Source organism: Paraphaeosphaeria sporulosa, assembly GCF_001642045.1.
Source record: "Paraphaeosphaeria sporulosa strain AP3s5-JAC2a unplaced genomic scaffold CC84scaffold_5, whole genome shotgun sequence".
Classification (NCBI taxonomy): Eukaryota; Fungi; Ascomycota; class Dothideomycetes; order Pleosporales; family Didymosphaeriaceae; genus Paraphaeosphaeria; species Paraphaeosphaeria sporulosa.
Window position 1 is genome coordinate 511,286 of NW_017253364.1, and position 26,405 is coordinate 537,690.

The following is a 26,405-nucleotide window of genomic DNA, read 5'->3' on the forward strand; positions in this document are numbered from 1 at the left end:
TGTGCGACGAAATCCATCTGCATCTCTATTTTTCAACCTAAACGCATCACGCACTCCGGCATCGCCCCCACTCGCCTTCCCAAATACACAGCATACCCAGCCAGCTGAGGCTCGTGTACCGGTGGTATTCCCGCATACCCAAGATACGTGTTCTAATGAGACAGCCAACCCGTCACGGACTCAACAACATCCTTCACCAAGCCTCCAAGTTGCTATTGCAACCCATATTGCGCGCTCACCCCATCTCACTCAACACCTTAGTGGAGCACCGAGTCGACTCGCACCGCCTCAGGCAAGCGCTGCACCCAGTCAATCATCACATGCGTCGCGACTTGGTTCCACTTTAGGTGCTCAGCACCATCCCACCAACCCTTCCTTACACGGCCCGCCTCGAGGCAAGCATTCTACAGTCAACACGGTCACTCCGATCGCGACGCAACCATTCCCGTGTCCGCCCCGATCACAGGATCATCATTGTTTCTCGGGTGTTCTTAAAATCAGTGGGTCTGGTGCAGTACACTCTGAGACAGAGAAACGTCAAGATATTGCTCTTCCGCAAGTAGACAAAACCCACGAGGCTCCTCCCAGTCATGAACAAGGCCCCTTACTGAAGTCCATCAACGCCAACGAAATCTCCTTAGTATCTCCCACTGACGCGAAAGCACAGAGAGACTTTCGAATGGCGCTGAGCTCTTATGACAGCACAGATGCACAAGCAGATCCAACATTGTCAGTTTCTGGTCAGAAAAAGGCGCCAGTGCGGCTTCCTAACGAGACCTCGAATCGCTTTGCAGAACCACAAATGGATCCGGAACCGCAAAAAACAATGATCAAAAGCGATCATAGCCTCCAGGACCAGCAAAAAGATGTTGAGAGTGGGCCATTGGCAAGGATCTCGTCGACTGTGCCTCACGATCTTGCATCAGTTCGGCAAGGGCTGGCAATGCTACCAAGCCGCTCGGCTATGTTGACAGGTCACCAGGGCCGCGTAGCCCTAGAACCCCAGAAAGATAGCTCAACTAGCGTTACAAAGGGAATTTCACCAAATCTACATCTTCAATCTCGGATTCCCGTCCAAGTCCTAGCGTGGAAAGCCAACAACACCACAATCAGCCACAAGAGAATTTCACAGAGTTCTTTTCGGCTCTTGATCCGCGATATGTGTGCGCCAAGTGCAAACGTACTCTCCTGGAACCTGAGCGCTGGACTATACATTGCAGTGGCTGCAAGGACGACTGGTACTGCAGCTCTTCCTGCCAGCGTGGAGCTTGGAAGTCACATTATATGATCTGCAAGAAGACGGAACAACCCCAATCGACATTACCGGGAATTCCGACCGAGGTGCCGGATATTGGAGCCCGCTACGATCCGAATGACGAATTCAACGCGGCTTTGATGCCGTTGAGCGAGAATGTGCCATGTATGATATGTGGAGGAAAGCAGGAACATCAGTCTGATTGTATGGCTGCAGGTGAGTGTTGCACTGTCCTTGCTTCTATTGTTCGCAATGTATGCGAGACAAATTTGGATACCTTGAGAGAGCCCGAGTTGTTCTTCGATGGCTGCTACTCTCATTATCGCTTATCGCATCGCAAACACGGATTACAGCTGTCATCATTCACTAACATCGCCATGCAGACTTCCAATTCGGACCAGCTCCAGAATACAATGAAGCCATGCTGGAAGAGCTGCGAAGGCGTGTCGAGTATTTCGACCCAGAACAGTGGCGAGAGCACGGCCATCGCGATCTCCTTGACCGCCTGAACACTACCGACCCGCAGCCCATGAGCGAGGTCTGGCCGGGATTGATCGACGTCGTTAAGAACGAATCAAGCTACGAGAATGATGCATTCCTGCAAGCGGTTCCCGATCAGGTCCTTCCGCTCATGTGGGCCTTGCGAACTTCGGAAAATGTTGGTATGCAATTGGTCAACGAGTACGTGAGCTACAGTGCTTGGGTGGGAGTCCTTCAGCTAATTGGATATAGGAACGGCGAAATATATGACCCAAGTGATCTTTTCTGCTCTGAGGGCGGGGATGAGGGCAGCGCCGAGGCGATGGAGGGTGTCGAGTTGCCTCCATAAGTCTGGAGTGATTAGATCACTAGATAAGCTATTGGGTAGACTGGACGTGATGCGTTTCGACAAGATGTCAAGCTTGCATTTGATCGCGCAATCGTTCGCAAAAGGTTAGGCACACAAAGGAGCTTATGTGTTACCACGGTAGCCCTAGAGTGGACAAGGGTACTTCATTCAATACGATCTTCCTCGTGCGCTTTCCTGAATTGAACCTGATAACATCGTGAACGTAAGCTATATGATCCAGCGCATGCTCGGATTCTGGCGCAAATTTATCATGAGATGTCATCTGGCTGCAGTTCAGAGACGCCCGTTCTCCTTTCGGCCCTCGGAAACAAGCGCATAAACCCCATCCACGAACACACCCGACAATTCCGCAGCCTTCTGATCCCCCGTAGGCAAAATCTGCGTCATAAAAAACCCACACAGGCCTGTCTTCCGATCGACGAACCACTGCTGCATCGGCATCCCAGCCCAGACCATCGTGCCCGCCGTCCTGCCCTTGGCGTGGTCATCCGCATCCAGCATCAAGCCCGCCAGCCCCCAGTTCTTGCGCACGTTCTTCCTCGTGTAGCCCATGACGTTGTTCGCCTGGTCGATCTGCAGGAGTTCGTTCATGGCATCGGCCTGCGCCTGGTTGAGCTGCGGCGAGAAGAAGTCCTCGGCGAGGGAGGATGGGATGAGGGATCCGTCCAGCACGCCGCGAAGCACCTTGATGTATTCCTCGGCGGTGGCGAATAGGCCCTGCCCACCGAAGCAGCCCGAGACTTCGTTGCCCTCGTGGTCGAGGTACGGTGTTGTCACGTGCTCGGGTTTTTCGGGCGTGGCGGCGACTTTGCCGCCAGCGGTGCGGTAAGCAAAAGGTGCGAGTCGCTCTTTCAAGTCCCGCCGCTTGGACAGGTGGAACGTCATGTCCTTGACGCCAACCGGCCCCAGAATATGCGTCTTCAAGTACTCCTCCAGCGTTTTGCCGGACACGCGCTCAACGAGCAAACCCGCGTAGTCGATGCCCGGGCCGTACATCCAGCTGGCGCCGGGCTCGAAGGCGAGTGGGCTGTCGAAGCGCTCGAGGACCGTGCCGCCACGTTGGGTGTCCTTGTTGTTTGCTTTTGCCCACGCAATCATGGGCGGGGTCATCGAGTCGTAGACGAGGCCGGAAGTGTGCGTGAGCAGGTGGCGCAGGGTGATGGGCTTGGTGCGGGGGCCTTCGCGGGGCGTGCCGTCTTCGCCTGGGCGGAGGAGGATGGATTTGGAGGCGAGTTCGGGGATGTGCTTGGGGAGGAGGTCGGGGTCGTCGAGGGAGAGGTTGTTGGTGGAGACCAGGTGAAGGGCTGCGAGGGAGGTGAGGAGTTTGGTGCATGATGCTGGGATGGGTTAGTATGTTATGCTATGGTCAGTGCAATATAAATGACTTCGTGGGATAATGTACTGTGAACTGTTAGTTGAGGGATTTGGTGTATTCAAGGACGACAGTTGGACTCGTGGACGTACCCTATCCATGCGACAGTATCGACCTGGAAAAGCTCATCCCCGCCGATGGCAGCTTTTCCGAAAGACTTTGCATAAGTGAATGAGCCTAGAAACAAGCTTAGCATTCATGATTTCGATGTTCGCTTCACGAAGGTAGAAAGTCGTGTCACGGCTTTTGTGTCATATAGAGAGTTTTTGAAGATGCTTACCATCGCGATTGGTAGCCAGCAACGCACAACCAACAATATCTAGGTCTGTGCAAGCCATCTCAATGACTTTTTCGAAATCGTGGGATGCCATCGTGATACTGAGGATGCTGCCTTGCTAGCGCTGCGCGATCACAGATTGTTAGATTCGGTATTCAGCGTGTACAAAATGAGAAATAGTAGAGAAGATTGGTCGTTAAAATATCGTTGAATCTCACTCTCTAGGGCCAACTACTCGATATTTAGTCGGGCGGTACGAGGCGCTCTCCCGTCGTAGTGGCCCCCGGGGCCGATGTGGGGTAGTTTGCATCTGATTGGCTCTTACTATGGGTCTCGTACAGTGTACCTAGGCACAGTAGCCTTCGAGTCATTAGCACGATGTCACCAGTCCAGATGATCTCTTAGTTCGTACACAGAAGGGTGTGAGTGGGCGTCCGCTTCCAAAGGATGGACTGATGCGCGAGAAGGCGTACGGACGAAGTGTCGTGCGGATTACAAATGCCTAGGTCCGTGTCCATCAGCGGTTAGGATGCATCTTGCACATCACCCACACTAGGCACTTTTCGAGATGCTGAGGAATTCATAACGGTCATTATCGCTAGGGAACATTTATCTACAGACAAGACTCTTCTAGACATGGCGCCTCTTCGGCCAGAGTACTGTCGTTGGCTTCTACCCCGCCATCCAACTGCCGGAATATTTACACTGGGTATGTTAGAGCAGCTTTAACTTAAAAGCAGCTCATGAAGATATTTGGTCAAGATGTTCAAGTTCTCGGAACCGTAGGTAGAGGGAGATCGGATGTGTTGTCGTCACCCCCTCCTTTGCAAGGCCGGTTGAAGTAGGTGTAAGCAATGTCCGTCGCGGGCAGATTTCGCACGAAATCGATGCGCTTCGTGTCATTGCTCTGTCACAGGGTCAGCAGTTGCACAGTCTTCAAAGTCTCGGGTACTACTGACCATCCTTGCGAAAAACATATTCGCACCGCGATCCACGCCATCCATCCACATTCCTTGCTGTTCGACCCAGGTGAACGAGCTGTCTCCAGTACCAAAGGCTTGAAGAGCCTTGTTCTGTCCTTGGTTGGTGAAAACAGATACCTTGCCAGTGAATTTGTCGACAGCCAGGAAGTCGGCTTTTCCGTCGTTATTGACATCAGCGAATCGGTGTTCTGCTCGGTCTTTGCCAATGGTGTACTTGATCTGACCAACGTTCGAGAAGCCCTTCTCTGTGTTGAGAACGGCGCTTGTTGTTCCTTGTGGGTCAAGGCAGAGGTAGTCGACGCGGCCGTCGCCGTCGACATCAGCGAATCGGACGCCTAGATCGTAGCGAGAGACGCCCCATCCTTGGCTACAACTGCCGGCAATAGCTTGGCCCTTGTAGGAAAACGTGGGGGATGTTTTGTTGACATTCCAAGTATTTTGCCACCAGTCGACTGCACCAGACTTCTTATCGACGGCCAGAATGTCACAGAGACCATCGCCGTTCCAATCACCGAAGTGGATGCCTTTTCGGTCGCGGCCCACGTTGAAGATCTCGCCGTGCCCTTTCCAGTTTGGAAGGTTGCCGGTATTCTCGTAGAGATTGACGTTGCCAGCCTCGTAGACCCAAAGGTAATCGTCGTGGCCTCTACCGAACATGTCACAATAATAAACGCCATCCTGTGTTCTGTCAGCAGAAATAACTGTCAGGCAGCAACGGGGATCACTTACACCCTTGACCTTCCTGCCACCCGACCCAGTATTCTTGTAGATCTCGAAGTCGTATGTGTGCTTCCAACCCAAGGTGTCTTTCACATTGGTTTCCTTCATGGCAATATAGTCAGCTCTACCAGATCCATAGACCCTGCCAAACTTGAAATAGTCCACAGTTCTGTCAGCAAAACCTCCACCATGGGCGGCTGAAGCTTCGATCCAGTGAGGCTTCAAGCCCGCACCGTCGTCCTTCGTTCCACGTTGGTTGATGAAAATTCTAGTTTTGCCAGTAGAAGAGATCGAGATAATGTCAGACCTGAAGTCGCCGTTGATATCGACCAGACGAATGCTGGCTACGGCTCCGATACTTGATGAATCAAATACAACGTCCCCCCCAGCCATTGGCTCCCAGACAGGGTTGTCGCCTGTACCACCGTTGCGCCAGCAGTACAAGGAACCCGTGCCTTTGATGACACAGTAGTCGAGGCGGCCATCACCATCGATGTCGCCAACTCGTACGAATTCTTGTGTTCCCTCCGCGCTCTTGACGTTGTCAAGGTATACAAAGTTGGGAGGGTTGCCGCCTTTATTGATGGACACATACATGTTGCCTTCCTGTAACAGTGGTTAATCAGTGTATTGAAGTCAAAATTACAAGCCAGAATCTTACCGGACCTATGCAAATGAGATCATCCAGGCCATCGTTGTTGACATCTCCCCAGCGCGCGCCACGATTGTTGCAATGCATCTTCGGGTCGAAGGTCGTCCAGGTAGAGGCAAAAGTTCCTCCGTTGTTATTTTTAAACGAGAAAAGTGGAATACCATTGTCGGCAACGGGTTGTATGGAGTCAGTAATGCGGATGAGCTCGTCAGTCTCCTGACCACGATCACCACCATCGTTGACAAGATGCGCGAAATGATAGTTCTTAACCCATTGTCCCTGAGTCGCGGCAGTGCTGTTCTCGTGCAATGAATCCGACGTCACAACACCCATGCCCTGCGATGCATGAGCGTAGGTGCCATCGTCTGCTCCACTGCCTTGTTGTGTCAAGGTAGCCTCGCTGAAACTGGCGGGTGAGGTATCGCAGTCATAGACGTCATCTGGTTTCCCCGTACTGATCGGATCCTTGATCCAGCCTTTGTTGGTTGCCGCTACGAAAGCCTGGTCCCAAACCGCCGCCATCTTCTTATAGCCCGTATCAGTTGGGTGTGTACCGTCGGGAAGCTCCGATGGAACAATGAAACCCGTGTTCATGTCAGCAAGCTGCACCTTTTTACCTGCAGACTGATACGAAGAGACAAGGCTACGGTACCCCGCATTGATAGTCTCTACATAATTGTTCGCAGCGGCATTGCCATTCGGGAGTAATGTCGATAGAACAACGGTAACATCGTTGACTTGTTTGAGGATGTCATCGATCATTAGTTTCATGCGATCCTGAGCTCCTTGGGCAAAAGAAGCCCCGCCGTTCTGATCCGCCCGTATCGCATCGTTCGTCCCAGCATTGATCAACACAAGATTAGGCTTCTGATTTATGGCGCAGGAGACCTTGGTCGCGACTTCGGATATCAGGAAGCCAGGATGGCCTTCGTGCTGCTTGTCTCTCATCTGTCCGGAGGACACACATCCGATCATATTGACATTGTAGCCGCGCGACCTGAGCTGGTCCCTGAGGGCCTTTCGGTACCCATTGTGCGACACATCATTGGTTGTTAGGCCGTCGCCTCGCTGACCATAGGTGATAGACGCGCCAAGGGGCATTATTCGCAGCCATTGTCCGGCGCGGGGCAGTAGTTGCCTGTGGTTCCATTGAGTGAAGTCCTCGGCGATATCGATGCTGTGACGGGCAACCTGCTGGTACGAATACGGACTCGCAGCGACGTCTCCGAAGATGAAGAGCTGTATTAAAAGATAGAACAAATTACGAATGGATGTATAGTAGGCCATCGTAATTGGGGACGGCTGATGCAGTACTAATGAATCGCTCCAAGAAAAGATTAAGATTAGTGAGTGCAAGGGCGCACCCTAAAGATACACCCACTCAACGAAAGGACGAAGGAGGGCAGACAAAGCACCCTACACATATGTCGTGGCCCTGATCGGAGGTCCGGTCGTTTGCACCTCAGACGGACGCCTCCGGAAATTATAGCACTAATCTCAATAATGGCCATGCCGCAAAAAACTGGGGTCTATTGCATGCGACGGCCCACGTGCTGGCTCGATTGCTGACAAGAACGAGTAAGGATAGAAAACCAGCGGGCCCGAGTAATACAAGCCAGCTCGGTGAGCATCAGCAAGGTGGGAAAGGCTGCGCACCGTTTTTATCTGGGCCGATTCATGCCTGGAACAATCAGGGTCTAGCCTGCGACATTCGTATTATTAGCCGAAAATGGACAAAGTTCAGGAACTCACGATCCTCTTGCCCGATTTGGTGGACCCTCCGCGGCAACTGAGGGCCACAAGGCTGATGTGCGCAGGGGTTAAAGCGGCACTGATTGATGGAATCAGGCCACGATAGGGGGATGGTGTGCTGTATAAGCCGGTGGATCGGTTAGGGATTGGGGCTGGAGGGCTCGAACGCTCGGTCATCCCCATTACAGTCGGATTGCGAGTGAAGTTATTATTGTCACGAGCATGTCTTTGAGGAGATACTCCGTGGTGTTTGGATCGGCATCTCTACTGGCTCGTGATGGTGGATCGTCCATTTGGGGGGCGCTTCGTGGCTCCAATGATATTAAGTCGCAGTCGCTTGTGGAAGATCCAGTGGCAAGCGCTCTCCCCATGTGCATGGCAGTTCTTGAAGTTCAGGGTCGACAGAAAGGTGCAGCATGGAGACCAGCCTTGGACGCGTCGCAAAATTGCGATAAAGTGTCTATCTCCGACTTGCAAAGAGACCAACCAAATTACCCTTCTTCATCCTTTTCCAATTCCACAGTCGATATATGAAACCGGCTCCTTCCCCTCAACCAACCTCCCCACTTCCAGAGAACCAAAGGTACGGGCGCAAGCCCCACTGCAATGAACGCTAGCGTGCTACTAGCCCACGGCGTGCCCATACGCACATACATCTGCCTTGCGAATAGTGGGAATCCAGCACTGAACAAAGATCGCAGAACTGCATTAGCAGCCCATGCGCTCGCAGAGAATCTACCGTAGCAATCGCTCAAGTACGCATTTGTGCCTAGGAATATCGTAACGAAACCAATGCCAAAGGGCACGCCCGCAGCTATTGGAACGATAGGATGGGTAGGTGGAGGCGCAGTCCAGCCAAACCAGAACAACGCAGTGGGTATGAGCCACGCCAGGAAAATGAGGTGTGGGAGTCGTGCTTCGGGTTTGAGACCAATTTTGCGCACGACTGCGCCGTGCAAATCATTTATCCAAGGTGAGCTTGCCGTCGCAAGAGCCATACCAACACCAATGCCAATGAAAGATAACCCAGATTTACCTTGGCTCCAATCCCGGCCCTGTTGGAAAACGACCGGGTATGCGGTGAAGTCTAGATACAGAATGCCCCAGATGAACGCAGAGTAAAGGCCGAGCGTAAATAGGATAGGTTCTGTGAAGAGCATAACCCAGGGACGTGTCAGATCCGTTGCGTACCGTTCCTTGAACGTCATCCGAGGAGGCTTGATGCCTGTCTTCTCTCTCTTCCAACGAAGGAGTACCGTAGTGTACGTTTCTGGGAGGAGGAAAACCATCGCAATGTACACGGCGCCGGACACACTCGTGACGATCCAGTAGTGCCATCTCCAGTTGAGGTGCTCTGCCACATAACCTCCTACAATCGGCGCTACAACGGGCCCTAGCGAACTTCCTGTCGTGAACAGCGCAAAGGGGACTGATCTTTGACTCTGTGGCCAGATGTCTGCCAGACTACCGCCACTGTTCGTAACGGAAGGCGCACCGAAGAAGCCGCACAGGAAACGTAATATGAGTAAAGCGTATATGTTTGGCGAGAGGGCACACGCCAGGTTGAAACAGATGAATAGTCCCAATACCACACGGAAGATGAGTGTTCGTCCCAGTACCTCCGAGAGTGGTGCAAAAAGTAATGGCCCCGTTGCAAATCCGAGGAGAAATGTGGTGACGGGGAGCGTTGCTACCGTTTCAGAGACGTGAAAAGCTTCAGATACGCCCATGATGGCTGCAGTGTGGATGCTGGAGGCGAATGTGATGTTCGCGGTCATGAGTACAATAATGAGAGTCGCCGACCATTTTTTGCTTGCGCGCCAGTTCGTTGGCATTTCGTCTGGTTCGAGCTGTATGGTAGTGTGCATGGACAATTGCTCATTTGCCTTGGTAATAGTCGCATTATTCTCCAGATCCAATTCTCGGCCCTGTCCGGGTATTTGCGTCGCTCGCAGCATTTTGATTGGATCTTTGAAGGAGAGGACAAAGCATATACGGCAACAGTGAAGGACTATACATCAGTTCCTAGCTCTCCTGATATAAATGCGCATCATGAGAGTTAGCCCTAGCCTATTCCAGCACACAAACTCTTCGGACCGCCCTTTCGCATAGTTTTGCTGCTTCAAAGATCGGAAAATTAAACACATGATCTCACGACCACTACCCAGATATTATCGTAAGGATCCTTGGGGTTGTTCAGTGTGCAAGCGAAAGACGACCGCGGCTAGCAGCGAGGGAGTTAGTCCGATTCGCTCTGCGATCAACTCCGAACCCCGACGCAGCAATCTCACAGAGGGCGCGTTGCAGACGGGGTTGGAGGAATTCTTGCAAACGATGACTCAAGTCCTCTAGAAGCCGGCGCGTTATTGATCAGCTTCCTTGGAGGGTTGATCTGGCGCCTCGATGTTCCGGCTCCGAACAGTCAGGGCCCGGAGTTGACGTAGGAATCGCTGGCGACTACAAAGAGTGCGTTTACCGGCCCTGCAGATGTGGATGGTATTCAACTGGTCCATGTTGCTGCATAACCTCCATCTATCGGGAAGTCTATCGGTTCACTGCCAAAATTGATCGGGTCACCCCAGAAGCCCTGGACGGCGTTAGCTACACTTTCGTGTGGTACAAGTAGACTCACGAAGTCGAACTCGGGCAGTCCCCCATTCGTCTGCGTATTGCCGATGATGTTGTCAAAGTTAAAATCGTTGAAATGTATTTCCGACTGTTCAACCGTCTGCATTGGCTGCAACATTTGAGGCGGCTGAGGCTCAATAGCTGGTGCCATAATCGGCTGAGGCGGCTCTTGTTTAGGGAATGAGGTCATCGTCTGAGGATACATAGTCATTCCGTTGAGAGGCAGGGATGCTGTCGTCTGTGAGGTATTGCTGTAAGGGAGCGGCGAGGCTTCGGATTGATTTGACTGTGTGCTTCCCTGCTCAGCAACGAGTCTATCGATCATACTCTTGACTGCTTGCCATGGTCGGGTGTGGTTTTGCTCTTTGAGCAATCGGGACAGCTGAAGCGCTCGAATGGCCCGATATCGATCTGGAGCGTCAAAAAGCGGGTTACGTAGCTCGGAAAGGACGTGCCTAATTGCAGACGAAGGTTAGCGGAGTTGTGTGTGTGCCTCGTATCAAAACTTACATGATAGCCTGGAACGCAGCATGGCCTCCTGTTTGCGTTAGCTGCAGCAAGACAACTCTGAAAGGGCATGGTACCTATGTGCCATTGAAAGCGCGCTGCGTCCACGTCTGCTGATGCGCCATTCAAGGTCTCAATCATGTTCACAGATTTCTCGAAAATGCTGCAGAAGAGTGTTAGTCGTTCAACTGGACCTTGACAATATTCTTATTAACTTACGATTTTCGCACGTCGATTGAGAAGACCACGTCTCGGAAAGCGCGTGGCATTCGAAGCCAGAATAGCACGTAGCACCTCCACTCTAACAATGTTGCTAGGCCAAGAGACAATCTCTGTATGGGGACATCTCTACTGGCAAACCGCAGGAACTTCCGGTAGTTATCTTCATGCATCTCCTCGACCATGTTCTGGATCTGTTGATATATAGTCTGCAGTTCCAGAGCAGGATCAGGCCCAGATGTACCATGCAGTCCAGACTCGAGCATACGTCGCTCTAAACGATAAGTACTCTTGATAATCCTCCTCGATGCGCGCGAACCAACGAAGCGGATCAATTGATAGGTCATGGATGTCCATCTTTCTTCGTTATAAGGAGTCGCTCCTGGACTCTGACCCTCGATCAATTCTTCGTCTTCAATGTTGCGAGGTAGCAGCGTCGTGTAGTCATCTTCGGCTATGCTTGGTTCCTGTCCTTTGGCTTCAGCAGCTCTAAACTCAAGAGAGCAGATCTGATGCCAGGCCCTTCGTCGGAGTTCGACAGTAACCACATCAAATGTGCCAGCTGGAAACAAGGATGGATCTCGATGGAGCCCTTGATTCAAGGCTATCCGGATGGCAATCCCGAGGAGCGCCCACGCTTTGCCTATGCCACTTTAGCAATGTGCACGCGTTTAGTCATAAGCCTTGACGAACCTATATCTTCTTCTCTTGTAATACATGTCAGCCAGATAAGAAAGGCTTGGAGGATCTCCAGGCTTGGACTGGTGAGGTAGTTTCCACGCGCTAGTCCGATCTCAATTCCCAGCTCAAACTTCGCCATGAGCTCTTCTCGTGATTCCCCGAACCTATTTTCAACCAGTGCAGGTGGTAACGAGTTTATTGCTGAATAAAATATAGCGAATACAAGCGGATGCACGTTTTGTACATATGAGGGTAATTTGCTTATCAAGCTTGGCCTATGTGTGATCCTGATCACCGGGTCAACATTTGAAAAGTATGTCTCGAGAAGTGCGTCGCGCTGCTCCTGGGTTTCCGGCATCAGCGTTTCGAGTGAAACTCCGAGTTTCGCTCGGCCAAGTCCGATGGCATGTATGAGGTTGTTCTGTGTCGGACCGTCTGAATTTTCATCCGTTTTATCGCCCAAGAGCGCCTTGATGTCTTGGATCTAGTAACAATATTAGAACCGTTCAGAATATGAGCCAAAGTGTCGTATACCTCATCAGCGAGAAGGGCATAGTGCAACGACGACACGAATTTGCTCTGCCCGCCATCAAGGAGAAGTGTCCCGTCGTGGTTGTCCGAAGATATGCCAGCTCCCTGTGAGGTCTGGCTAGTTGCTGAGGGTGAGAGTTCTGAGTCATGCCCGTGCTCTTCATGACGGACATAACGCGGAAGCGCCTGCGGCGGCGCATGTCCAGCCACTGCCTTCTCTAAAAGAGACTCAAGCCGATCCAAACGTGCCTGTACATCGCCGTTTCTCGACAGCTTGCCATTACCGGTAGAGGCCGGTTTTGAAATTCGAGTACCACCTGAACCCACAGTCGAGCCAAGCATCTGGTCAGTAGAATAGGTGCATACGTGATTGCCACGCGTGCACGCTCCGCAGATTGGGTGAACATGGTCACATTTGACTTTCCTTCTCCTGCACGTGAGACAAGATGAGATAACGCGCTGTCGACCTCCCGGGTGTTTTGGTGCGCTGCCCGGAGAATGTGGTGTAGAACCCGGTCGTGATGAATCTATCATATTCGTACGATTCCTTGAGCTTATCCAGCCGATGTAGGTGAGACTGATGGTCTGAACAACTGGGAGGCGACGGCTTGCGAGGAGGAGGTTTCGCGATACTCTCGGTACCCTACGGATTCTGACCTTACCCTTTCTGGGTTAGGGCGGATGATAAAACACTTTCTGTCGGTGACGCGCTCACCTCGATCGTATGCGGCTCTGCTGCGACGAGGAAACTCAGACACTCTCAGCTTCGATGATAGAGATTTTCGTCATAGATGGTCCTCATCAATTGAAATGCGATCCTCCGATTGGTAGGAATACGAGCCACGAACCTCGGCACGCTATGACAAAGCAACCGAGCTGCTTCAGGCCATCGTGTAAGCGGCGATCGGAGCGGACTGATGCCGTCACACGTGACAGCGCGGGATCCCTAGCACCAAAACCACACCGAAGTCTGGATGTTAATTCTTTGTCTCGATTAGTTTGCGCCTCTTACTACATATAATGGCACTCGTAGCTTTCAACGGTTTTCCAAACAAGCTCATGATAGATATTCTTTATTTGCCCGGCTTTGTGTCAATCGAGCAACCCCCGTAGACCCATGGAAATCATGACGCTTCGTCTCCAGCGGCTTTCGGGGTTATCAAAACCGCGAACGACATTCTGCGATACGAATGTTGAGCCATGCAGTACTGCAGCGCCTAGTCTAGGCGCCAATACATTGATTTTCAACACTAGAGCATTTCAGTATGTATACGAAGTAGTGCAGGATAAGGGTACGATTTACCTCGCAACATCAGCCTATGCCCTACACTGTTACCTGTTCGCTCCTGATGAGATGGCCATCTCAAGTTAGCGATCCTATCCGAGTGCAGACCCTGTGTCACATGGTCTAAGATATCGTGTGGTCAAAATTGAGTACATCCGACAGCGTGCCTAAGTGTAAGCACTGCGCTCACTTCGACCACCAAATCAACACGGAAACACGCGCGGTACAGCGAGCTAAGAGCACCCACACAATAAGAACTTATGCGCGCCCACAAGGATCTCCACCTGTTCGAAGCGACTTCATCGGCCCAATGACAGCAACAATAACCTCCAAGTACCACCCCCAGCGCTTCATCAATAATGAGGCAAGTTCTTTCGCAATCTCTGCATTCTATCACTGAGGTTACCCCTTTCTTCTACCGCACGTGCTCCTGCCTCATACCTTTGCTTTCTCAGCTGTTCCCACCTTTCCTTCTCACTTCTTCATCTGCATGTGAAGGATCACATACTTCTACGCACCAAAGTCGCCGCTCCATTGACTCAAATTACATAGTACGTTGACGGTCATTTCCTCGAACGCCATACGATATACTCTTCTCATGATGAGAGTGTAGTCGCATCGGATATCCACTGCGCCTCCCCAGCCGATATAGACATTGCTGCTGCTGCTGCTGCTGGAACAGCTGAGGGCGAGTGGGCAACATGGTCTGCGCTGTAGAGAACAAACGTCAGTACAGACTCTCTCACTTCTATGAGAAAACACGACGAACGGCTTGCGGACAGTTCTGAGTATTTTGTTTTGCACCCTCTCCGCTTTGTTACTCTGTTTACTGAATTCTCTCCGCCATACAGGTTACGCTTCGCTTTACTGACACCTGGTCGATGAACACATAGACGAACTCACAACATGGGAGGGTCGTTGCAGGGGACAGCTGCTTGCGGTGACGAAGATGATATATGGCATACTTGGTGAGGTATTTAGGTATTTGTATGGCTCCCGCCCCCGCTTTTTATCCCGTTGTAAAATTTGGATGCTGAAGGCTCTTCCTGCCATAGTACGGGCTGGACGGATAAACTCATCGGTGGTTCATTCACTGGAGCCCATGGAGTCGACAAGGTACTTCATAACTGGCTCAGCCACCAGAGCGTGCTCTCTACTGACCACCAGCCAGATCGTCCAATATGAGCCTATAATATAAGCCTATCAGTGTTTGCGCTGGGATATGTGCTTGGAACGCTAATCCTCTCTTCTTCGGGATCAAAGTTGCCACTGCAATGGCAGTTGGGTGCGCAGTTACCACAAAGGGGTCCAGTTGGAATCTTGGCACTTTGTAACTTCCTCAAAGGAGCCAATTTTCCGCCCGGTAAGCCGTTATGCATCACAGATTCTAGCAATGTATGCTCATTGCAGCCTAGGCGTGATCCAAATCGTCTCTGGCGATAGCAAGGTGGGATTAATGCTTGCCAGCCATATGGATATCAACAAGATCTCGTTTACAGGGAGTGCCTTCGATGGCAATGAAGTGCAGGAACTGGCTGCGAAGAGGTGAACCTTGCGCGCTCAGACGTAACCAAAGGCATGCCAGTGGCTCACTTTCGTCTAGCAACTTGAAGTGTGTCGTTCTTGAACTAGGTGGCAGATCAACCTCGCTCATTTTCTCGGATGCCAACCTTAAAAATGCGATCCAGCACCACAGTCGAGGTTTTTTATTCAATACTGCCCAAGCGTGCATCGTTGCTTCCCGAACCTTCATTGAAGAGTCCATCGCTCCCAAATCTATCGAAAAGCTGAAAATGCGGTACGAAGAGCTGGCCCACGCAACGGGCGACCCAGCAGATAGCAAAACGTACTGAAGACCAATTGCAGATGCTAAGCAGTTCGAGCACTTGGTGAGATTCCTCGATGTTGGAAAGAGCGAGGCTGAGTTGGTGACAGGAGGGACACGGCGTGGCGAAAAAGGCTTCTAGGTGGAACCCACTGTCTTTCTGAGTCCTAAGGACGACGCACGCATCTATCGCGAAGAAATATTCGGGCCTGTGATACCTATTCGCACGTTCAAGACAGAAAAAGAGGCAATAAAACTAGCCAACGATACCAACTACGGTTTATCATGTATGCAGCATATTCAGGTTCTTAATGGGACTTTTGCTGACTCTTCACAGCATGCATCTTCACGACTTCTGTGAGCCGCGTACTCTGACTCCCCAAACAGATCGACGTGGTTACGGTGAGCGTCAACTCCTCGCAGCAATTCGCATTTGATGCACCCTGCGGGGGCGACAAACAGTCTGGAGTAGGACACGAAGGCGGAAAGGGCGGCTTAATGCATCATGTTGAGGCGAAGTTGGCGTTGATCAAGTGTGTCGTTCTTTCCAAAAAGTACGCTCTGATAACGGTGAACAGTATGGCGGTGTAGGAGTTCTATCAGAACTAGTCGTGCCTATGGGCGGGAGTACAACACAATATGAGTTTAATCAAAAATAGATCATCTGAAAGAACTTCTTTCTTACGAAGTTGAATTATAATTTACCGTTTCTTAACTCGCGTCAATTTTGTGCCTGCACCCTAGGCTGTGGAACTTTACGAGAACAGGAGGCTGCAAATTACGGCGTATTACAGACATTGTAAACGAATCTAATTGTCACACCTTATTAATTGTGAGACTATTCTATACTTGGATGGTGACCTCTTCAATCAAAGGGACTATCAAGCCTGTAATCTATCATCCAACCTACGGCGATGAGCTGTGCGACATGTTCGAGCGATTGAGAACGCGACCTTTCGACTCGAGCTTCTGGGTTGAATTTCCTTTCTTCAGCAACGAATTGCATCCGTTGGAGGTCCCGTCTCAGTCTTGTTGCTTATTTTTCTATCAACTCTGTTGTGCCCACCTGCGCACATTCATACCCTAAGGCTGTAGCCATAGACATCGCGAGCGTAGGCAAGGATCTCAAGGACCCCGCTTGTGACCGCGATAGCCACAACCTATAAGCGAAAAGGGTTCGCATACGATATATCTTACACGAACAAAGTTCCACAATGCCTGTGACAAGGATGCTGAAGTAGATTTTCGACAGCTTATAGTGCTTCTCTTGCCATAAGAGAACGTCTATTCTCTTATGCCGTCCAACAGCATTTCCACAACACTCTCATGTCCCTGCTCCACTGCGTAGTGCAGGGCATCCAGCCCCTGCTTGTCCAGAAGCTTGGTATTTGCTCCGTGCTTCATGAGAATTTCTACTATTTCTTCATCGCCAGACTCCGCGGCGATGTGAAGGGCCGCGCGGCCATTATGGTCCTGCTCATTGATGCTAGATACTCCACGACGGAGCAACAAACGCACCATTGACTTTTTCCGTGTACCTATCGCCACATGAAGCAGGGGGGATCGCATTTGCGAAGATTTGTAGCAGCCGCTTGATGGCAGTGCTGCGAACAGTTGTCCCATGCTAGAAGTGGAACTGGCGGTTGAGCTTCCATTTGGATGATAGGAGCTGATAGAGGAACGGTAAACTGGAGATGCAGATGCTGAAGAAGGCGTCGTTATAGCAGGAGGAGTGGGGATCTCACTCGGTACCACTTGTTGGGTTCTCGATAAGGCGTTGTCGTTCGATTCTGCCAGAAACGCCAGTTGCTGTTGGAAGTATTGTCCGCTCGACTCGATGTCTGTTGGGCCGAATAGACTTTCATATGAAACATCTAGATACGAAGGGTTTGGTGTCATACCACCGTCCAGCATCGTATCAAAGTTATGTGGTATTTGAGGCGATGGAGCTACCGAAAAGGTAGACGGTAATTGCCATTGGACTGGCGCTTGATTTAAACCCAGCGACGGAGAGACCGGTTGGTCTGTATTGTGGGAGAATGCAGTGTCTCGTTGGCAGTATAAGTCCTCGGCGTTTCGCACGGTATCAAGATCGTTGGAAGCTGCGGATGCAGGCTGGTCTGCGTTTGTAGCGGTGTTGGCTTTCTGCCGCTCTACAAAACATGTCAGATCCTTTTCCTTTGACCACAATTAGCAGGTTGAGGGCCAGGAAGTAATTTTACCTCGAAACCTTTGCTGAGCAACACGATTTTGAAGTCTTCTTTGCGCAGAAACTGTACGTTTATGTTCCACACCAACAATGTTGCTATTTTCTCGATCCAGCATGTTTTTTTCTGTTGACTGGTTACTAGTGTAGAATACAATTTGTTGGTGGCTGCAATGCATGCTATTGCCGTAAGACATACCGCGCGGGGGCTGGTCGCTTAAGTCGGCAAGTATGCTGGGCTCTTCGTAAAGCACGTCAGTTCCCGGACGATGCTATGGGTTTCAGCTACAGCCAAGGTGGTACAGCGGACTTTCCTATTTGTCCACGAGTAAGCTTACACCTACATTGCATCTCGGGCTTCAACGTCTGTCATGTCCGTCGCATGATGTATTTTACGATCTCGGTTTCGATACGAACAGATCGAGGAGAAAAACCCGCCGTATATGTAGCAAGACACATCTGAGTGATATAGAATGGCGGCTGAGATACTACAATTTCTGCCTCGATTATTTATTTAAGGTGTTCCAAAATGTAAAAATCTCCCATTATTGTTTCCTTATCATTAAGCTATTAAGTCGTTACGCAGCACACTATCTTCCCGAAATTTTGGGTAGGACATCGCATGACACGAATCAGCATTTAAATCCGGAAGGTCGTGACTAGAGCCGTGGCAAAGATAGCGCCGTACATCCTTACGCTTCCTGCCTAGAAAAAATAATCTCAAGGCGAGCCGAGCCGCATACTGCGAGTTTAATATGCTAGCTCACGCACGAAGTTTTTTCTGTTTGTGGTCGTAGCGGCTAGGCATGAATGGCTCTGAGCTCGCTACATTGGAGCCTAACATTCAGCTTTACATGCGTCCGGCGTCCACTTTTCTTTTCGTAAGTAATCACAAGTTCTTCCAATTTAAGTCGAAAACATGATCTTACTGGGAGGCTATACACCGCTTCGTCTGTCGGTGGTCTGCCATAGCAATAAGACCTCAGCTTGCTTGTGTCGAGTTTATTACCCGATGGATTGCAACGTTGAGTCCGGATAGCGAATGGCGTGGGGGAATCTCACCATTCCGTGCGCCTCAGCCGCTGACGATCCCCGTCCAATTAAGATAGCGTCAGCACCATTTACTTGATTTCAAAACCTTCGCGTCGTACATGTAGTGTAGAGCCGATTCGTCCATAGCGTTATCCGTTGCCATGCATGATACCGGCATCCTTCCCTGAGGGTGCGGCAATTAGCCAAGTCTCACAAATGCAGTATCATGCGTTCGAGCTACCAATCGAATCCCAGATGTCCATTCTTTGCTGTGAGGGATGCAAGACCCGATTTTCAGAGTCGAAACAGTACAAAATTCCTTAATAAAAGCATGTCTCTATTGCGCAACATACATACGTAAAATCATCACCACGACTTCCACACCTAGTCGATCTTCAAGAACGAGCTCACCTGTCAAGCTTGAAGTAGCCCTTCCATAGCCGTGCCAACTTGCCTTGTGGATCGTATTTTCGTGCAATCTTCTGGAGTCTCTCATAGTTCTCCTTCCCGTAGCCCTTCTGCACCTCCTGCTTGGCGTCCGCGTAATTCAAATACACGAACGGCGTGTATACCTTGTACTTCTTAGCCTTTTCTTCGACGTCGGCGATCAATTTACGCGTGGCGCCATAGGCGAGATCATCATTCTGCGGATTTGCCCAGGACATGGGAAAAGATATCAAGACCAACGGTCCGTTCGAAGGCTTCAGTCCCATTGCGTTTCCGCCATTCTTTTGCATTGCTTCCAGAACGTTCAATGGAATAGGCTGGAAAAGTGCAGTAGGGGTAATGTCATCTTCTCCCTGCGTTTTGAACAGGCCAACATTGCGAGTTTCATAGAGAGACAAGATTTCGGCAAGAAACTTGTTTGAGAAAGAAGCAGAGACGACGACATTGCCCCATGTCCATCGACGGCCATATGGCGTAGCGAAATTTTTGAGAAAGGTTGAGACATCAGCTGTGACGGTGGAGTTGGCAGTTGCCGATGGGATTCTTTGGAATGGTCTGAAAACTGCAGGTAAACCCTCTCCAGTGGAAGGTACTGTGGCGTGTAGAAGGCCTACGTCGGTTGAGTATCCACCGGTGGAGCCATGATAGTTTATGCCAACGAAGCCAGACGCGGCTTTATCCGCAGGGAACCCACGAGCTGTAAGGTTTTGGAAAGCATTGATGACCGTCGCATTTGAACTGCCAGGGAAGCTCAAGGCGTTCTCCCAGATTTTCCCTTGCTTGAAGGCGACAATTTCGAACCTCGTCACAATACCGAAGTTCAAGCCACCCCCTCCCCGCAAGGCCCAGTACAGGTCTTTGTTTTCGCTTGGGGACGCATAGACAACACGGCCTGACGCGAGTACGACTTCGTAACGACGTACGTTATCGCAAGCCCATCCGTACTGTCCCGAAAAGTACGAGATTCCCCCACCAAGGAGCAATCCACTGACGCCAACATTCATGTCGCGCCCTCCCACGACGGAAAGGCCAAGGGGATCGAGAGTCTCAGTAACATTAATCCAGCGGTTTCCTGGACCGATGGATACAGTCTGTTGATCAGAAGAAACCTTGATGTCGTTGAGGTGCACCATGTCGATCGTCACACCATTTTCGATACTGGAACCACCGGCGAATGGAATATGGCCGCCACCCTTCACCGTGAACGGAAAATTTCCTTTTGTCAAGACTTCCATTATGGTCGACACGTCTTTGGTACTCTTGGGGGTCACAAAGCACTGCGGTTGGGTCTCGAGCTGCTGTTGAGACCAGTAAGAGCTCGATTGAGTGAAAGCTGTGGTGCTTGGCAGGGCAACATCTTGTGGCAATACAGTAGCTAGAGCTGCACACTGAAGGTTAAGTCAGCAGCATGTATGTGACTGGGATGTAAGTGGACCTACTGCGTCGTCTCGTGCATGTAGAGGACTCTTAGTTGCCAGTGTTATCCCGCTAAGTACTAGACTGAGAGTTCCAAAAGTTGCAACAACCATGTTGATCGCTCCGTTTCAAAGATATGGAGACTGTACACTTTACTTTTGTGAGAGAAGCCGCGCCTATGGTACAGACGAGATATATTGACTACACGGTACCGCTTTATAAGTGGTGTGGTCCTCCTGTAATATTAGTGGCGTCTCCAGCTGAGCACGGCCATGTTCCTTCGGTATAGCATAAAGCCACTCAGAAAATCTAGAGGTGTGCTTCTCAGGACTCAATTACGATAGCACAGACACTCCGAAGCCCCCTTGCTTACCGAAAAGTGGCGCCTGGGTGTGCTTATGGGCCCCCTGCCTGGAGAACGGAGACATGATCCGTACTGAGGTCGTATTAGACAAAAGTAAGCACTCAAGTTCGGCTGAGGCTTTCGCGTTGTTTCAACTGATCCTTCCCTAAGCCCGTCATCCTTCAGCCCTTCCAGATCATTCCATCTTACCTGTTCGGACACAGTGTCCATGCCCGATGGCGAGGGCCACGTGGAGCTATCTTGGGTCCCATGTCTAGTGTGTTGTAGGTATAAGCGAGCCGAGGAATATCGTTCTTGTAAGAATGGGATAAACACGTGACTCATTTATTCACCAAAAGTCCTCGAAAGAAAGCCTGATTCCCGATGAGTGAATCTCCCATTCTGACACCATACGAAGCAAGATCATGTCAAATCATCCACGCCACGGTCGCCTGGGAAAAAGCCGACAGGGGACCCACATATTCCTGACCCAAGTACGGGTTGGCTGAAGAAAGCGTCGCGTACAATGATAGGGCTTCAAATAGTGAGCTAATGTCAGGGCCGATGACGGATTTGCCACAAGAGCGGCCCAATACGAAACACGAAGCCGAGGAGGCACACAGAGAGAATTAAGATTAGTGGACATTTCTGCTAAAGAGGAAGGTAAGAGTTGCAGGACCGCATTTTTTTTATTTTGGCTAAGCTAATCGCTGGCGTCTAGACATCAGACTCAAATTCTGGCGTACGTGACTTTATGCATGGTCAACCGTCGAAAGGCTCACCGATCATCACCAGGGGATCTCTTCACGGGTGTCGACGTCGAGGAATTTGCCCGAAGTATTCTCCCGCGTTGCCGATTTGATCACCTCGATGATCTTGCCGGCACTCTCATCGCCCGAAGTCTCGGGCAATGCGATGCCAGCGCCAGTAGCAGCCGCAATTCCCATATCTGTCAGAACGAATCTGTGAGTTCATTTTAGCGCTGATCTTGATTTTTCGCCAAATACTTCCACCCTATTGAACGACTTACCCCGGGTGGATTGCAAAAGCAGTAAGAGATGCGTTTGCAACATGGAGGGTTCTTCGAACCATATTAGCTCATACTTTGACGCTGAAATGAGGTCTGTTGGTTTCATCTTACTGTGTGAACCAGTTTTGTGCAGCCTTCGACATACAGTACGCAGCCGCGTACGGGTACCAAGGCAGTGGAGCAGAGGTGGAACCGCCGCGACTTGAGACGGAGATCCACTTTGGGGCGCTTGAATTTGTGAGCAGTTTGCTCACTGCCTGGTACAGCACAACGCCTGACAAGACATTGACGTTGAAGCTCTCGGTGAAGGCTTTGGGGTCGGCCAATTCGAGAGGAGCGGCGCCAATGGAGATGCCAGAATTGGCGATGACAACATCGATATGATCGACTCCAGCAGCCTCAATGGTCTCGACGGCCTGCTTCGGGTCCTCAGGGTTTGTGTTCTCGATGCCGACGACCAGTAAGCGCGAGCCGCTTCCCACGGATAAGCCCTTGAGTTCCTGAGCTTTCGGAGCCTTAGGGTCGCGAACGGTCGCTATGACAACATGATCCGGATACGAGAGATAGGCGGCTGTTAGTGCCTTCCCAATGCCTGCATTTCAGAGGTTATTAGGACAGTGAGAACAGCGCACTGGGTTCATTCCCGAAGCAAGCCAGAACATACCTCTGCCGGCGCCAGTGATGAGAACTACGGTCGAAGGAGCCATGATTTGGTTTCAGTTGATTAATCTTCTTTGGATTTTGGATAGCTGGACTTATAAGGACCAAGAAGCGAGCATTGTGCACTTTATGTGCAATTTCATTAGAGGCGAGAAGTGCAAAAATATGCCAAGGCTTCGGAATCGCTCGGTGTAAGGCAGTCGCGAGATTGCTAATCCAATTATTTGTTGTTCTTGGCAGTCCCGGACGTTTGGAAAGAGGCGCCTTTGTCTTTCTGAGCAGGTGCCACAAGAGAAGTCCTTTGGGACAAATCGGAATTAGCTTAACGCAGGTGTTGATGCGCCTAAGCGATGCACGTGGGGGCGTCCAGAGCCGCATCATACAACACAAAGTTTGCTTGCGAAACTCGGTCGCTTTCCCGCGAGGGGAAACATGGGTATGACCGTATCAAATGATGACGAGCCCATTCACAGATGAACCAGGATCAAGGTTCTAAGGTCCTGTCCAGGCAACAATGTCTCGCATGCAAGTGCCAAACATGACTGCATAATCCGTCGGATTGACCCTTCTCTTCGGGAATAACACGCCACCATGCACTTGCACCAGGGATCAGCATCAACAGTCGATAATGTCAAGATGTTACGTATCTAGGTACTACCTGTCATTTTACAGTTACATGTAGATCTGTAGACCAGCCGATACCATTACTGCGCCTAAGCCATAGAAACCGTGAGCTCGGGCATGTAAGCAAGGTATGCGACATTGATTATCTGCATTTTAGATTCTCAGCGTTGTTCGCGAGATGCGCTTGCTATAGCTCCGGTGAGACAGTTCAGCCCAGTACCGAAATGGTCTGCCATTGACCTCAGTAACCGTTTCTGGTGATCCAGAAAAGCTCATGCGATGTATGTGATCACCCAGAATCGCGCCTCACTGTACTGCTGAGTTTGCAAATAACACTCAGTGTCTTCCTTCTATCGCTCCTTGCAATCTAGACTACTGTCTGCCTCCGTTCCGTCAAAGATGGCCCTCCCAACATCAGGGGCTGCCACCCTCTCAGAAGCTGTGCTTGCGTTGGTTGCGCTATACACTCTCTGTGTTGTCGTGTATCGGCTGTACTTTAGCCCTCTTTCAAAATTCCCCGGACCAAAACTTGCAGCCGCCACAAGTTGGTATTCAAAGTACTTCGACCTTGTCGCTAAGCGCCATGGGGGCCAGTTTCCGATGGAGATCAAGCGAATGCACGAGGAGTATGGGCCAATCGTGCGGATCGCCCCAGACGAGCTTCACATCGACGACCCAGAATACTGGCAGGAAGTTTACTGCAACAATAGCGCAACCAGGCCTATAGACAAGCAAGAAAAGCTACAGCACCGTTTCGGCCTTCCTGATGCCATCTTCAGTACTCCCCAGGCGGAACTGCACCGCTCAAGAAGGCAAGCAATGGCTGGTTTCTTCTCTCGCCAGCGGTTACGCGAAACTCAGGGCAGAGTCAATCAACTCCTGGAGCGAGTCTCGCAACGTGTCTCCAAAGAATATGCTGGGTCCAATCGTGTTCTCGACGTCGGCGAAATGTTTTCGGCCCTGGCGGTTGACATAGTCACGGAAGTGTGCTTTCGTCGCTGCACCAACTGTACTGAGGCACCTGAATTCAAGGCACCACTTGTGGTCACCATCATAAACAACATTTGGCTGAGCCACTGGAATGCGCATTTCAGGTTTCTACTAGCTTGGATTGAGCTGCTCCCAAACAGCTTCATCGGTATTCTTGTACCTGCCATCAAGCCGATCCTGGATCTTCGAGTCAGCATCAACCGGCAGGTCGCAGAGATACTTTCGGGAATGAACAAGGCTTCCGTCGGTACGAAGGACTTTAGAGACTCAGACCATGATACCATCTTTGACGAAATGCTCGCATCCAAGCTTCCAACCAATGAGCTCTCGTTTGACCGCCTGTCGCAAGAGGCGATGGCCTTGACCACTGCGGGTGTGGAGACAGTGAAGGCGACCATTACCTTCGCTATTTTCCATTGTCTAGAGAAGCCTGCTATTGAGGCCCGTCTCAAGGCAGAGCTGACAGAGGCCATACCCGATGCTTCCATCATTCCAACATGGGTCGAGCTTGAGAAGCTTCCCTATTTGACTGCTGTCATCAATGAGAGTGAGTCATCAGACGACTGCATGGAAGCATAGATACTAATAGTGACAGGTCTACGCTTGAGCTATGGTACGACCCAACGTAGCCCAAGGATCAACAGACTGCACGCCATGCAATACAGACAATGGGTTATCCCACCTGGCACAGCAGTCGGTATGGACTCTTTCCATATGCACACCAATGCGGAAGTGTTCCCAGAGCCCCTTGTTTTTCGTCCAGAGCGATGGCTAGGTAATCCGAAAGGGCCCAACGGGCGTCAACCTCTGACCAACTACCTCACCACTTTTGGTGCTGGCTCTAGGATATGTGTTGCGATGCATCTGGCTTACATGGAGGTCTATGTGGGGCTCGCTGTCATGATGCGTCGTCATGACTTCCATCTGTTTGAGACCGATCGATCTGATGTGGAGTTCGCTCTGGACATGGTGGCGCCGATGCCACACCGGGAAAGCAGAGGTGTCAGAGTCACGGTCAGCAAGTAAAGTCTGTTGAGTGCTTGAGCTCACTGTAGAACTCGAAAAATAGCTTGAGCATACGCTAATGCGTCCAAAAAAAACACCCTTGCTACTGCTTGAATTGCCTTGTTCCCTTCGCGATGTGTAGTAATCTTGAATGTCTCGTTCTGAAAACGCATTTCGAGTACCGCAACTTATTGCGGAGAATGTCTGCCAAAGACAAGTTTGAGAGTGGTTGTGTTCAATTTCGCTTACAATTTCCTTAACGCGTATGCCTATATGCAAGTACATAACGAGTCCTTCAAATTTTCCACTGCATGAGTCCATGACAGAATCACCCTTAACTATCCCCATCTCACATCATCTTGAACAGTAGTGGTAAGGCCGGACTAAAGCAAATTTTGCTACATATGACCCACTCCGCTATTGTTGAGGTGAGGGACCCGCGCTGGGGTCCCGCGTACCTGATGTCCCAAAAGAGGATTGCTTACATGCATACCCGATGCATGGGGCGCTGCTTATGAGCCCATCGCCTACCATTGGTACCAAACATTTTCTCCATGGGGAAATTTCAGCCCCAAAGCATGGACCTCTGCAGGTAAGACAATTGCCTTCACGCCACGCGGGCACACTCCATGGATCATGGGTTCGGCCCGATGCAACATCACTGCTGGTATGCAGGTGGAGTCCCGCAAAGGCACAGCACCCCAAGTGCGGTTAGTGCGTGACTGGGAGGGCATGTCAGGGGTTACCATTGGCCTGCAGCTCCTAGGTGGCCAGTGTGAGCCAGACCATGAGGATTCAGGACGAACTCTGAGGCAAATGTCCCACAGCGCCCTAAACCCCACGTTCAGAGAAGCCTGAAAGTCATCTCAGGTATACCAGGGTACATTCGTCCGTTGCGTCTGCCTCGCCTTCGCGGTGAGGTGAGCAGTAAGTCTTTGGGAGGTGGGCATAGACCTAGAAATTTAGACTACCTATGGTATGCGGCCATTGCGAGAGGGTAACGTGCGGAGACACCGCAGAAAAAGGTCTCGTAAAGGTTATTGACTACGTGCTCAACTATATGATGAGGTCAAAAGCTTGTAGAACAAATATTGAATTCGAATGACTAGTTCCGT

The 26,405-nt window shown here is 50.8% G+C and overlaps 9 protein-coding genes across 9 annotated transcripts; 3 read left to right on the top strand and 6 right to left on the bottom strand.

The window, feature by feature from the left end:
- Positions 1–854: 854 nt before the first annotated feature.
- Positions 855–2,084, top strand: CC84DRAFT_1258960 (uncharacterized protein; the record flags this gene model as incomplete). Its single annotated transcript, XM_018184868.1, has 3 exons — positions 855–1,471; positions 1,639–1,936; positions 1,988–2,084. Exons 1-3 carry the CDS (start codon positions 1,285–1,287, stop codon positions 2,082–2,084), a joined length of 582 nt encoding a protein of 193 aa, XP_018035900.1. The 5' UTR covers positions 855–1,284.
- A 294-nt stretch (positions 2,085–2,378) lies between these two features.
- On the bottom strand, positions 2,379–3,848 carry CC84DRAFT_1186759 (beta-lactamase/transpeptidase-like protein; the record flags this gene model as incomplete). The annotated part of the gene is made up of 3 exons (XM_018180876.1): positions 2,379–3,442; positions 3,550–3,654; positions 3,758–3,848. 3 exons carry the CDS (start codon positions 3,846–3,848, stop codon positions 2,379–2,381), a joined length of 1,260 nt encoding a protein of 419 aa, XP_018035901.1.
- A 476-nt stretch (positions 3,849–4,324) lies between these two features.
- Positions 4,325–7,839, bottom strand: CC84DRAFT_1144977 (uncharacterized protein). The gene is made up of 4 exons (XM_018176485.1): positions 6,119–7,839; positions 5,467–6,063; positions 4,714–5,415; positions 4,325–4,661 (listed from the first exon to the last, which is right to left on the bottom strand). Exons 1-4 carry the CDS (start codon positions 7,394–7,396, stop codon positions 4,521–4,523), a joined length of 2,718 nt encoding a protein of 905 aa, XP_018035902.1. The 5' UTR covers positions 7,397–7,839; the 3' UTR covers positions 4,325–4,520.
- Positions 7,840–8,352: 513 nt separating this feature from the next.
- Positions 8,353–9,729, bottom strand: CC84DRAFT_1092513 (MFS general substrate transporter; the record flags this gene model as incomplete). Its single annotated transcript, XM_018174458.1, has 1 exon — positions 8,353–9,729. One exon carries the CDS (start codon positions 9,727–9,729, stop codon positions 8,353–8,355), a length of 1,377 nt encoding a protein of 458 aa, XP_018035903.1.
- A 558-nt stretch (positions 9,730–10,287) lies between these two features.
- CC84DRAFT_724833 (uncharacterized protein) lies at positions 10,288–13,068 on the bottom strand. The gene is made up of 7 exons (XM_018187191.1): positions 12,431–13,068; positions 11,909–12,380; positions 11,216–11,858; positions 11,074–11,159; positions 11,000–11,027; positions 10,494–10,944; positions 10,288–10,448 (listed from the first exon to the last, which is right to left on the bottom strand). Exons 1-7 carry the CDS (start codon positions 12,959–12,961, stop codon positions 10,362–10,364), a joined length of 2,298 nt encoding a protein of 765 aa, XP_018035904.1. The 5' UTR covers positions 12,962–13,068; the 3' UTR covers positions 10,288–10,361.
- A 1,345-nt stretch (positions 13,069–14,413) lies between these two features.
- Positions 14,414–15,898, top strand: CC84DRAFT_1186763 (ALDH-like protein; the record flags this gene model as incomplete). The annotated part of the gene is made up of 5 exons (XM_018180877.1): positions 14,414–14,438; positions 15,025–15,075; positions 15,128–15,257; positions 15,316–15,558; positions 15,703–15,898. 5 exons carry the CDS (start codon positions 14,414–14,416, stop codon positions 15,896–15,898), a joined length of 645 nt encoding a protein of 214 aa, XP_018035905.1.
- A 3,210-nt stretch (positions 15,899–19,108) lies between these two features.
- Positions 19,109–20,751, bottom strand: CC84DRAFT_1205319 (FAD-binding domain-containing protein; the record flags this gene model as incomplete). Its single annotated transcript, XM_018181967.1, has 2 exons — positions 19,109–20,610; positions 20,662–20,751. 2 exons carry the CDS (start codon positions 20,749–20,751, stop codon positions 19,183–19,185), a joined length of 1,518 nt encoding a protein of 505 aa, XP_018035906.1. The 3' UTR covers positions 19,109–19,182.
- Positions 20,752–21,769: 1,018 nt separating this feature from the next.
- On the bottom strand, positions 21,770–22,718 carry CC84DRAFT_1216878 (aflatoxin biosynthesis ketoreductase nor-1; the record flags this gene model as incomplete). Its single annotated transcript, XM_018182844.1, has 4 exons — positions 21,770–21,944; positions 22,012–22,062; positions 22,123–22,603; positions 22,676–22,718. 4 exons carry the CDS (start codon positions 22,716–22,718, stop codon positions 21,770–21,772), a joined length of 750 nt encoding a protein of 249 aa, XP_018035907.1.
- A 583-nt stretch (positions 22,719–23,301) lies between these two features.
- CC84DRAFT_1195956 (cytochrome P450) lies at positions 23,302–25,311 on the top strand (the record flags this gene model as incomplete). The annotated part of the gene is made up of 2 exons (XM_018181426.1): positions 23,302–24,832; positions 24,881–25,311. The coding sequence occupies exons 1-2, from the start codon at positions 23,695–23,697 to the stop codon at positions 25,309–25,311; spliced, it is 1,569 nt and encodes a 522-aa protein (XP_018035908.1). The 5' UTR covers positions 23,302–23,694.
- Between the last annotated feature and the right edge of the window lie 1,094 nt (positions 25,312–26,405).